The sequence below is a fragment of the Oreochromis aureus genome, linkage group 6, assembly GCF_013358895.1.
Source record: "Oreochromis aureus strain Israel breed Guangdong linkage group 6, ZZ_aureus, whole genome shotgun sequence".
NCBI lineage: Eukaryota > Metazoa > Chordata > Actinopteri > Cichliformes > Cichlidae > Oreochromis > Oreochromis aureus.
Genome location: NC_052947.1, coordinates 32,844,983 through 32,857,453, shown reverse-complemented (window position 1 = coordinate 32,857,453; position 12,471 = coordinate 32,844,983). Strand labels below are relative to the sequence as shown.

Below are 12,471 nucleotides of genomic sequence, written 5' to 3'. Positions count from 1 at the left end.
TAAAGTTAAAGACTTCATGATTTTTTGGGGGGGGGGATTTTAGACAATTTTCCTGACATATGTAGCAATTTTATGGCCCGTTAGATGCGCCGCCTGTCATTTCTGTTTAAGAGGTACAAGATTTTGTTTGTCTGTAGGTCATGATTATAACTGTTCTGCTGTGGTTTGTTGGTTTATTTCATGATTTCATTGTGATTCTTAGTGACTAGGCCATTAGAGCACCACACTGGGGAGGCCTCCTCAACCATACGCACTACCTCTCCGTCTGCCTGCACGGACTCGAACACTGAAATGCATGAACACAAGCACTTAATGCGCCAGCCTGCAGCAGAGCAGATTGACAAGGTTGATAAAAAGAAATACGGATTAAAATTTTCACTCATGTTTGTATCTTGAATGCTAAGTGACAAATAATTTGTGGCGGTGCTTTTAGTTTGCCAAAGTAGCCTAGATTCAGGCTCGTCTGTTATTTTAGGTTGCAGTTGAATTACAATACCTTGCAGATGTCTCAAGTTATCCCTCATTTCTTTATATTTCACTTCTAATAAGCCACATTTTCCTGTTATTTTTTTTAAATTTTATTTCAAGTGGTCTTGAGTAATAGTTCTGTAGGCTTTCTAAAGGTCTTTCAAAGTTCTTCTTTGGACATTGGCTGCTACATAAAATAGTAAAATGGTATATTTGCCCCAGCAATGTGATTCCCGAATAGCTATTAGCCAAAAATTTGGCATATCTCGGCATGGAGTGCTCTGAGTTCTTAAAAAAATTTGAGGAAAGTGGACAAAAGAAGAAAAGGCCGGTCTGTAGAAGTATCTACAGCAGAAAGTGTTTTTTGTCTTATATACTTACTAGGGGTGCAACAATACATGTATTGGTATTGAACTGTTCGATACAGTGCTTTCGGTTCGGTACGCATATGTATCGAACAATACAAAATTTTTAATTTATTTTATCAACTTTTCTTCTGGCGATGCTGTCTGTGTTGAGAGCTCAGTGGATCTGCGTTCCACTACTCCGCCTACGCTGCACAGTCGAGCGCAGATCCACTGAGCGCAGCGCAAGCTAGCGAGACAGAAGCTAAGCTCGTTGCAACATGGCAACTGGCTCAACGCTACCCGAAACTGAACCTCCCCCACCCTCTTTCAGATCTGGTGTTTGGAACTATTTTGGTTTTCATGTGAAGTATGACCCTGATGGACAAAAGTAAAACAGTATGTCTGATGTGCCAGGCAATGCTCAATTACATTGGTGGGAACTAGTGCGTTAGCGCAGTTAGCTCGTTAACGTGTTGACGCCGTCCAGCCCCACGCACGGGGCGATCTGCGGTAACTTGTTAAGGGAGATTTGCCGCGTTATTGCATTAACGTTATTTTAACGAGATTAACGCTGACAGCACTAGTGGAACACAACGAATATGACTGCACATTTACGCGGACATCCTAGTGCAAAGACAAGTGGAAGCAGACAAAAACAACAAGCACACATGCTACAAATTTTACCCGAGTCATTTAGACAGCCGTTAGCACATGATTCTCCTTATGGGGACCTGATATGTTTAATATGCTGCTGAGAATATAACCCAGAAGAAGGGTATAGTATAGCTTTTATTTTGGAAAGAGCCATTTCTCTGTAATAAACTCTTTTCCAAAGATGAGGGATTTCTCGATCAGATTTATTTTTTTTATTATTTTCTTGTTTCAGCAACATTAAATTTAAAAACTGTACTTTTGAGTTAAAATATATATTTATAATTTTAATAAATGACAAATTAAAAAGGCATGAACATTTTTTTGTATCGAAAAAATATCGAACCGTGACACCAAAGTATCGAACCGAACCGTGAATTTTGTGTATCGTTGCACCCCTAATACTTACATATTTGTTACCATGTTTCCATAAATTGGTGCAGTTATTTCCAATTTCTCAGCAAGATATAAAGAAATGAGGGGTGACTTTTGCACAGTACTGTATTTCCGTATTATGGATTAATGCTTTTTAAGCAGCAGCAATATAGTGCCGTATTTTATAAAGTTATAACGCAGTCCTCTCCTTCCAAAAAGGCCAAAACATGGATAATAATGAGGTGCCAAAATCCAGCACCGCCTGTCTCGTACTTTCCAAGTTGATTTGATTAATCATAGCAGATGTGTGTGCATTATAAAGCGATTGGTGCAGTCTGCGTTTACCATGGAAGGAGTGTTGTTCAGATGGCCTCTTTAAGTGCAAGTATGTTGTTGTTGTTGTTGTTGTTCTTGATAATCACCTGGTCTGGGTTTGATTTTGTAACATGTGGAAAGTGTTCTGAACTGGGTTTTAAGTTTTAATTTAATTTTTTTTATATTTACGTATATGAATATAATGCTGTAAAGTGCAGTCATAAATTAAGAGATTTCTCTTTCACATCAATAAAAGAAAGTAAACCACAGCAAAAATGCACAAAGAGAATTTGCCTTTTTGTCATTTATTGAGCAAAATTGTGAATACATGAGACACATGACGTAAAAAGTAACCAAGTCTTTGGCCTCAGAGGCGCCGATGAGCGGGCTACTGTCACCTCACAACAAGGTTCCTGTTTTGAACATGTGTGGGTTTGATTTCTCTCTCCAGAGCATTTCATTCCCAAATACTTGGTCTTTGTCATATGCTCACTGGGAAACTGAGGCCTTTTTGTTGGCAGGCGTCCTATGCAGATCAAATGTGTACACCCTCTGCCTGCCACCGCCAGTGACACCAGTGGCTGCAGGATTTTTCTGCAGATTGTTTTGTGAAATTTGGCAGACTGGGGGACTTTTTTTTTTTTATTTTATTTTTTTTTACTTTAAATAGCTGTCTCATGGGATAAAATTGCTGGGATGGCAGTCCTAAAGGGACAGGAGTTAACAATTCCACCTTACAGCAAGACGTCTATGTTCAAACTCTGGTTTTCCTTCAAGTGTTTAAGTTAACTGGTGATTCTAAACCGTCTGTAGATGTGGACTGAACAGACTATGGTCCTCTTTTCTTTGTGTTAGCTGTGAGGGCCTGGCAACCTGTCCAGTATGTGCTACCTTTTTTTTTTTTTTCCCCTCAGTGTCACCTGGGATAAGCTCCATCTCCACCACAACCTTGAAATGGAATAAGTGGATGAGTGTATGGCCAGCCAGCCACACGCTGTTCAACCAGCATTTGTCACAAGTCAGTCACTGTGGTTGTGTTGGTCCCTTCTGCCACAACAAAGAAATGATCAACCAAACACAAATATCCTTAGTTTTTGTGCTAGGTTTATTTTTTAAATCTCTTGCCAGGTTCATTGGCCATCCACAACTGTTTATGCCTTCGAGGACTCTTTTGAACTTGGAATAGCAATAGCAGATGTCAGAGTACACCTCTGACATCTGCTATTGGAACCAGTCTGCTAAAAAAGACTGGTTCCACCTGTCCCTAAAGTACTGGACCTTTATAAAGGATAACAATGCCAATGACACAAAACCACTAAGGAGTGACTTAAAAAGAAGAAATTGTGGGTCATGGAATCGCTTAAATAAGGTAAGCACAAATGGCCACATATTTTCTATTTACATTGTTAGAGGTTACAATGAAAATATCACATTATTACATAGAAATCCACCTGGTGCCCTACAGCTTTGTCACTGCCAGCCGGACAGCACAGACTCTGTGCAGTCATTTGCAACACTCGAACATCAACTAAACTATAAAACTAAATTAAGTTTAAGCGGGACCAAGTAGGTTTAGACTTAAATGTATGTAAGTGATCGTGTGATTCTAATGCAGCGCTTAAATTCATTTCCAAGGCTGTACTAAACAGTTGTAAGCTGATTAACCAGCAGGTGGCGTTAATGACAGAAAGAAGGCTATAAACCACCTTTTTATGCGAAGAAGAAGAAACGGAAGGACGCAAAGATGGCTCAGGGTTCGCAGAAGTTTAAAGCTCAGCGTCCAGGAAACAAAAAACAACAACAGAGCAAACAGAAAGGCCCGAAGAAAGGAGGTATGGCTCTGATTTCTTACTCTTATGAACCCCGACGATTAAAAATAATAATAACGTGTGAAGTATTTTTAGTCGGTCAGCAGCTCCACCATGTGACCCGCCTGTAAACAGCTGAGCACGTTTCAGATTAATTACCTCAAACATGGGGACAGTCTGTCCAGCACGAATACTTAAACGGCACTGAAACCAGTAACCCACTAAAGCCTTTCAAAGGCACACAAAATAAATAAGTACAAATAAAAAAATAAGGGGGTTGTGAGTAAAACAGAAACATCAAATTAGCTTCATGCCTTTGTAAACAAGCTAGTGACATCTAGATACGGTATTGATCTAGAATAAAGAATGGAAATAGTACAGTCTACAGGGTGGGCCGTTTATATGAATACACCGTAATAACATGGGAATGGTTGGTGATATTAAAGTCCTGTTTGTGGCACATTAGTATATGTGAGGGGGCAAACTCCTCGAGATGGGTGGTGACCATGGTGGCCATTTAGAAGTCGGCCATCTTGGAAGAGGGCCACGTGACACATCAAACTTATTGGTAATGTCACAAGAAAAACAATGGTGTGCTTGGTTTCAACATAACTTTATTCTTTCATGAGTTATTTACAAGTTTCTCTTTGTTCACAGCCATTGACATGTCGAAGAGGTTAACACGTGAGGAGCGGATCGAAATTGTGTTGATATCTGGTGAACGCAGTAACCGGGTCATTGCAGCAGATTTCAATGCAAGACACCCTATGAGACCACCCATCTCCCATGCTACAGTTAGCAAACTGCTTGCTAAGTTTCGTGAAACTGGTTCAGTGTTGGATTTGCCAAAATGTGGACGCAAGAAAACTGTCACTAATGAAGAAACATCAGTGGCTGTCCTAGCTTCATTCAGCAAGAGCCCACAGCTTAGCACTCGCCGCATGTCACTGGAGAGTGGCATTAGTCGAACATCCCTTCGGCGGATATTAGCTACTCACAAATGGCACCCTGACAAACTGCAGCATCTCAATGAGGATGACCCAGATCGGCGCACAGAATTTGCAGAATAGGCAAAACAAAAATTGGCTGTGAACAAAGAGAAACTTGTAAATAACTTATGAAAGAATAAAGTTACGTTGAAACCAAGCACACCATTGTTTTTCTTGTGACATTACCAATAAGTTTGATGTGTCACATGGCCCTCTTCCTATTGAAAAAACAAAAGTTGTATCCAAGATGGCCGACTTCTAAATGGCCACCATGGTCACCACCCATCTTGAGGAGTTTGCCCCCTCACATATACTAATGTGCCACAAACAGGACTTTAATATCACCAACCATTCCCATGTTATTACGGTGTATCCATATAAATGGCCCACCCTGTACAATAAATAAACAGCATAGTTAAAATGCCACAGGTGCATAGTACACAGTGCAAGTAATGATATATAGAACAGTGGCTAAAACGTTATAGAAGAGTGAAAAAAGAGAGTAGTGCACATCACATTCTTTTTTTTATATATGTATGTATGTGTGTGTGTGTGTGTGTGTGTGTGTGTGTGTGTGTGTGTATGAAACAGCTGCAAGAAGGCATAACTAAAATGTGACAAAATGTCAGCACTTGGGAGCGAGAGAAGTGTAAACTTACAGACTTAAATTTGATATCAGGGAAAACTGTAAACCATGTGGAGCAACTTGAAGTGTACTTTCTGAGGAAGCTTAGTAAACAGTTTTCTGATGTGTCTTTATTAAAGTCTTAACAAATACATAATGAAAATTTAAAAATATGACCTCAATTAGAGTCACAAATGAAAATAAAACACAGTATGCTGTATGCTTGCTGGCCTTTTGAATGACAACACGTGAGTGAACAAATGTCTCAAATGATTTCAAAAGATGGTGATAACAAACATTCGGCTCAAAATTCACTAAATTCATTAACCGCTGTGATGTCATGGTGGCTACATCCATCTTTCATATACAGACTGTAGTTTTTGCAGGGTATACCAAAAAGCGCTTGAGCTCCATGTGATGGACAAACCTTCAGAGTATCTGAAAAAGGAAAGTTCATCCTTGTGATGCTTTCTGTTATAAAGGGAGGATCATTGCACCGAAGAAGGCTCAAGTGGTTCAGCAGCAGAAGCTGAAGAAGGTGAGGAGGACAAGTGACAGGGAATCAGAGGAATTTAACAGTGAGTACAGGTCTGAGCCTGACCCGCTTTAACTTGTCTCCAACTCCTCTGCTGCTCCTTGAAGGGTCTAGAGGTTGCCATCAGGAACAAGATTGAGCAGGAGGTGACCCAGAAGGCCAGCTCCTCCCTCCACAAGCCGCTGAGTGTGATTAAAACTCCTGAGGCTAAAGGAAACCCTGGAGCAGCCCGTCCTGGAACCAGCTCCAAATAAAACCAGCTCGCTACAGACCTGAGTCTTCTAGTTTTATATCACAAATTGATTAAAATTACGTTTTAATGGGTTGCAATTAATATCAAATGTTACGTGTCCTATTGTTTTTTTTGTTTTTTTCTTTTGACTGCAAGCTGACTTCTATGTTTTTAAGAAGTTAATCCAAACCATTTAGCGATTACACTCACTGGACCATGGAGGTTACATCAAGCTCTTGTGGAGCTATCACAGGATTTTATCTTTTCCTGCAAAGATAAAATCAGAATAGACAGAGGAGACAGATTTTTGGTGTTCTGTCAGATTATTCTGTAGTTATCACTGTACAGAAAATTGTATTGTAAAATGTATAAATGGGCTTGATTTGTGTTGATAAATTGTTTTGTCAGCTTGTTTTATAAAACTAAAGATGATCAGTTCACTGTCTCTCTAAACTGTTGTGAGAATGTTTACACACTGACAATAACTATGAAACTATCACCACATATATTTTTTAATAATACGAACATTTTTTGGGTGTCACTTTTTTTCTTTCCTTTGACGGTACTTGATCCATGCTTTGTAAGGAGTATAAGAATTTTACAAGGACAAAAGAATCTGTCCTGCTCATGTTCACACTGACAACTTTAAATATGATTGGCAGGTCCCCACAGCCTTTTCCAGATCACAGTGAAAATGTAAACAGGTCAAATAAAAGCAGCAAAATCATTTTTAAATGCCTCTCGCCCAGTCAGACTCCAGCCATGCTGACAATAGCTGCATGCTCAGACATGGTTGCACGTTTACTGGTGCTTTTCTAACGTAAGCACATGTGTTGTAGTGATTGGAGACAAAGTTAGACAGGCAAGACTGAAATGGTTTGGACGTGTGCAGAGGAGGGATGGACAAAGGATGCTGAGAAAGACCGCAGAGAAGGTACAAGAGTTCTCTGTTATGAGGTATTTATTTAAATCCTTTTGCTGGATTTAATTTGTAGCCATGCAGAGGTGCAACATCTACATTTAAGTTTGATAATTATGAGGTTACAACGTTAAAGCTTACTGATAGTATACTGTGCATATAAGGACAGCACTACCTTATGGTTAACATGATCACATATGTTAGATTAATTGCTAAAATACAATCAACAATTGAAGCAGTACAGATTCACCAGCACTTATTTCTAAAGCAGGTCTCTAGTACTAATCCGAGCATGTTTAAAAAGCCTTAACGGCCTCCATGCAGTGATGTGAGCGCAGGAAACGAGGGAAGGAGTCCTTGGCCATCAGACTGTAGATCCTCTGCTGTGCTTTGTTGAATGTTTTGGGACATGGAGAGTCCATCACACTCAGCAGAGCCTCCCGGGTCTCAGCATCCAGGTTTACCTAACGAGGGAAAAGTTATTTAAATAAGTTTTGTTCTTCATCATTTGCTGTTTAGTGACGTGTGCTCCTCTCTACCAACCTCCAGTGGGGCGTCAGGGTTGATAAACTGGTTGTAGATACTGCAGGCCTTGGTCTTCTGCAGGTTTGAAGGGGAAACCCTGTAGTCCTCGCAAGCCAGCCAGAACTGAAGGTTCTCCTCACTGAACTCGGAGCGCAGGAACGCCCGAAAGGCCTGCAAACCACCTGAAGAACAGTTCAGGTTTAGCACAAATTTCAACTAATCGTCTGAGCTTTTCATGTTTTTACTTGGATACAAAAATTCAAAAATACTGTTCTAAAAGCCATTTTTACACAGTTCCTATGATAAACTGTGCCACTGGAATTAACCTTGAGTTATTTCATCTTAATTATCCTTATTCAGGCTTAAATGGTACAAAATATGCAGTTGTCAAACACAGCTGACTGCCTTTCCTTTGATACATACCGTTTTAAATAGTAAGTCAGCATTAGCAACACTAAAAAATAATTTAGCCAACAGTAATATGATGGTTTTCACCATCTAGGACAGGGGTGTCCAAAGTCCGGCCCGCGGGCCGCCATTTTTAATTGGCCCTCAAGTAATTTTATAAATAGAATAGAAAATGGCCCGCACTTCAACTTTTGCTTGAGTGTATTGCACTTCTTAGTTTTAACACCAGGGGGAGCTACTGTTGATCAAGGCAGTTGCTCCACCAAAAAGGACAATCACAGAAGAAATTTACCCCCAAGTTACCAAACATGGCAGAACCAAAGAAGCCAAAGATAGAAAGTGAGTGCAGAAAATTTCAGACATGGTGGGAGAGTGAATATTTCTTCAAAGAATTCAAGGGGAAGTGTGTCTGTTTGATCTGCACTGAAACTGTGGCAGTTATGAAAGAGTATAATGTACGACGTCATTATGAAACCAAACATCAGGCCTATGCATCCTACACTGGTGCTGAGCGAGAGCAGAAATTAAAGCAAAGGGTAGCTCTCCTGCGGGGCCAGCAACAGTATTTTTTCGTGCTCAAATTGTCCAGGAAAAGGCTCCAATAGCAGCTATGAGGTCGCCCAACTCATCGCAAGACATGGCAAGCCTTTTTCAGATGGAGACCTCATAAAAAACGCTGCCTCGTTAAAGTCACCGAAATAATGTGCCCGGAAAAAGTGCAGGACTTCAACAACGTCAGCATGTCCAGAAATACAGTTGTGCGACGCACTGAAGACTCGTCAGCCAACATTAAACTGCAACTGTCTGATAAAGCTGTGCTTTTGATTTTTACTCCATCGCATGCGATGAGAGCACCGATGCCACAGACACCGCACAGCTGCTAATGTTTTTGCGGGGAGTGGACGAGAGCACGAGCACTTTAGGTGAGTAAAGAATATATTCCACAGTACCCATGTGTTAATGTGCAGGTACACATGTTTCAAATATCAATAATGCGCATCAATTCTGTCACTACCCTGCTTTTGCGCACCACTTTCTTATATGCGTTTTTCTTGTTAACACACAGAGTACACACCGCTGTGCACAGCGCACGCACACGCAAAGTCAGCTGATCTCATCTGATGCAGATCTGCTCCTTGATCAAGAGACATTTGTCCGGATTTTTGGCACGAGTGGCGTACGATCAGCACCGCGGCTGGACGGCCCGATTTACATACCCAGCGCAGCTGATACTCACCAGAATAATTTACTAAAATTATATGCACTCCTGTTATTAAGTCCAGTTCAGTCTGTTAATGTTGATAACCGTTTCAAACGAACGTTAATAGGTGTGTTGCTAAGTCTAATAACTTAAATAACAAACTTGAAATGTACCCGTCCCATTTTCCCCTTTATTGTTTTTTCTCTGTACTGTAAATCTTCTGTCCAAGAAGAAATCTGAGGCTGCTGTTCTGAGAATGAGCTACCAAAGCTTTTTCTGAATAAATCAATAAAGATCCATCGATGGAAAGCTGTGTCTTTAATTATATTCAACAATATAACACATTTGACCACTTTTAAATGATTTTTCTAACTTTAATACGCTACAGTTGAGGTTATATACCTAATTTCTAGTAAGTGGCCCAGCCCCTCCTATATTTGTATGTATGTGGCCCTCAGTGAAAAAAGTTTGGACACCCCTGATCTAGGATATTAAGAGTACAGGAGATGTGTATAAAAGTAAAAGTACTCTTACTTTACAATTATTTCTATAAGAATGAACTCAGTAAAAAGCAGTTCAATTAGGATGAACCCCGAATAAATATTACTGTTTCACATTTTTAAAAAGGAAGAACACTACATGTTAATAATAATAATGCCTAATGACTTCACACTTTTAGCAGAAATATCAGTGTGTATTCTACACAGTAAAAGCACTTTGCTGCCTGTGCAAACAACTGATTAACCTTTCTCAGTAAAGATGTGCTAGAATTAACCAGAAAAAAGGGCCAAATCTCCTTAGCCTTAAGATATTGATTAGTCACTGAACAACAGACTAACATTGATCTGTTTTTCATGTTTTATTGGTAAAGTGGGGATTTGACTTTAGAAGTAAAATAATGTGAATCTTACTTTTGCTGTTTAGCAGAGTTTCCAAGTCTTGCAGAATTCTTCCATCCTGAGTCCTGATAAAAGGGGCACAGACAGTCAGAAATGTAGCTTCAGCTCCTCTGATTTACTCCTTATTCGAAATACAGGTTTCAGTGAACTTACTTGTTCTTGTGGTGGGTCTCAGCCAGGTGGCTTAGCTTCACCCGCATCTCTTTTGCCCTGAAACACAGACAAAAGATGTCAAACAAACTCAGGGTTTCATTTATTAATGTAAAACATAATATCAAAAATAAACACTTACTTCTCCAGACATGAGGAAGGCAGGTAGGAGAGCCCCTTACACATTGAAGCTGCTAGTATTAAATGATCTGCAAAGGGAAAATTAACCAAGCTGTATTTGATGAATTATTCCGAACCAGTCTCCTAGACTCAAGGGTGCTGCTCTTATATACAGCAGTCCGCCTGTGTGCTATCTGATCTGTCAATCTGCTTCGATTAGAACAGCAGGTGTGGCGATGGGAAGTGAATAGAGATTAAAACCGTTGAATGAGAGGCTGTATACGTGCTCAAAGGCCATGTAGTCCTGTCAACAAGAGATACAAACACAGTCAATATATAATACAATAATAGGAAAATCACATGTGTGAGTGTACATGAGTGGTCAGGGTACACTAGTCATCTTGAAAGTGTGTCATAAACAAAACACAGAGTGGGCTGCAGACTTATATCACAGAAGAATAAAGTGATGAGGGAGGAGCAGGTGGACAGGCACAACCACTCATCGCTGGAGAACATCTGAGATCTGCAGGATGGAGATGATGATGGACAAGCTGGTGGACAAAATTAGAGGAACATCTGGCAAAATCATTAAATAAGGTCCAGCTTTTCTTCTCTGTTTCTAATTTGTTAGTTGGCTGTTTTATAACCCTCTTATGTGGCTCTCTGCAGTCAGTGCTTATCTGTATGTCAGTGCAAATAATGTTAATAAGAGAGCTAAAACTTTGTGCCAAATTCTGACCAACTCCATATTACTGTAGATTTGTAAAAATCAAATCAGAGACACATAGAGACAAAAATGCTGCTGTTGAATCATAACTTCCATTGTTTGAATAATGTGACGTGTGGAAGGCCTGCAGATTACGTCATGCTCCTCCTGAATGAAAAGATGACACTGATTGGTTAAACATTTGCACATATGAGTCACCTAATTTTTAAATACTGGTGTTTCGTTAGACGCTGTGAGGAAAACCCCAAATTATCTGAGCTACTCAGAAAGATCCCCACCTGTGTTCTTGTTCATTGATGTTCTTGTATCACCTGGAGAGAAAAATCATTTATGAATACATATCAGTGCATTCGGTTATCTTCGCTGTTTAATATTATTGACTTGAAAATGCACGAATATCCTCTCTACATGTTAGTGATTCCTTTTTTCCTTCGACCATATGCTATTGCCAGCTGTGATAGGTTATAAAATGTAACAGACTGGCTTTACTTTAAAACATCACAGAAACTCATGGCCTCTGAAAAATGAAGCAAACCAAATTTAAGATGGTAATTTGTGCCTTCCTTAAATTAATTAAGACCCAGAAACGACTCAAGTCTGGCAGGCTCTTACATCGGAAACCAATCTCTGAGTAGACTACAAGTTTAGCAAACACTGGGGATTTTCCAGGGAGACTATTTGTGCAACTAGAACTAGATTACTTTTTAGATTATTTCCCATCATCTGCTGATTTTTTATGTAATGTCATTTATTTTAATCTATTTTCAGAGAGCAGAAAAAAAAAGAGCTCAACACAATCACAGCACTGCTACAGATGGAGCGACAGAAAGTTTGAATATTTGTTGAAATAAGAACACTGTTTGCATTTACAGTGTGAGAGAAACCTTTTACTGTCACTCACAAATGTATATACTTGGATGCTTGAGCCTCACTGTGGTAAACTATGTGCACTCAGGCTGTTTTCACGGTCATCTGCTGGAGGAGGAAGGTTTCGCCGTGCTCATCTTCAAGAGGTGCAGGGAAGTAGCAGGAATTTTGTGACATAACTAGTGTGGAAGCCAGTCACGTGTGATTTGGAAACTTGAAACCTCCAAACACACTGAAAATAACGAAGAAGGGGACACCTTGTGCCCAACAGCGGAATTGTTGAAATGCCTTGAATAATTTTAGGTAATAT

At 39.9% G+C, this 12,471-nt stretch overlaps 2 protein-coding genes across 2 annotated transcripts; one reads left to right on the top strand and one right to left on the bottom strand.

Annotated features, from left to right (window-relative positions):
* The first annotated feature begins 3,832 nt into the window (after positions 1–3,832).
* On the top strand, positions 3,833–6,783 carry c6h19orf53 (chromosome 6 C19orf53 homolog). The gene is made up of 3 exons (XM_031753132.2): positions 3,833–3,988; positions 6,061–6,116; positions 6,221–6,783. The coding sequence occupies exons 1-3, from the start codon at positions 3,901–3,903 to the stop codon at positions 6,365–6,367; spliced, it is 291 nt and encodes a 96-aa protein (XP_031608992.1). The 5' UTR covers positions 3,833–3,900; the 3' UTR covers positions 6,368–6,783.
* Positions 6,784–6,934: 151 nt separating this feature from the next.
* Positions 6,935–10,767, bottom strand: si:ch211-196h16.12 (regulator of G-protein signaling 5). The gene is made up of 5 exons (XM_031753120.2): positions 10,590–10,767; positions 10,451–10,507; positions 10,310–10,362; positions 7,808–7,971; positions 6,935–7,728 (listed from the first exon to the last, which is right to left on the bottom strand). The coding sequence occupies exons 1-5, from the start codon at positions 10,631–10,633 to the stop codon at positions 7,561–7,563; spliced, it is 486 nt and encodes a 161-aa protein (XP_031608980.1). The 5' UTR covers positions 10,634–10,767; the 3' UTR covers positions 6,935–7,560.
* Positions 10,768–12,471: the final 1,704 nt, after the last annotated feature.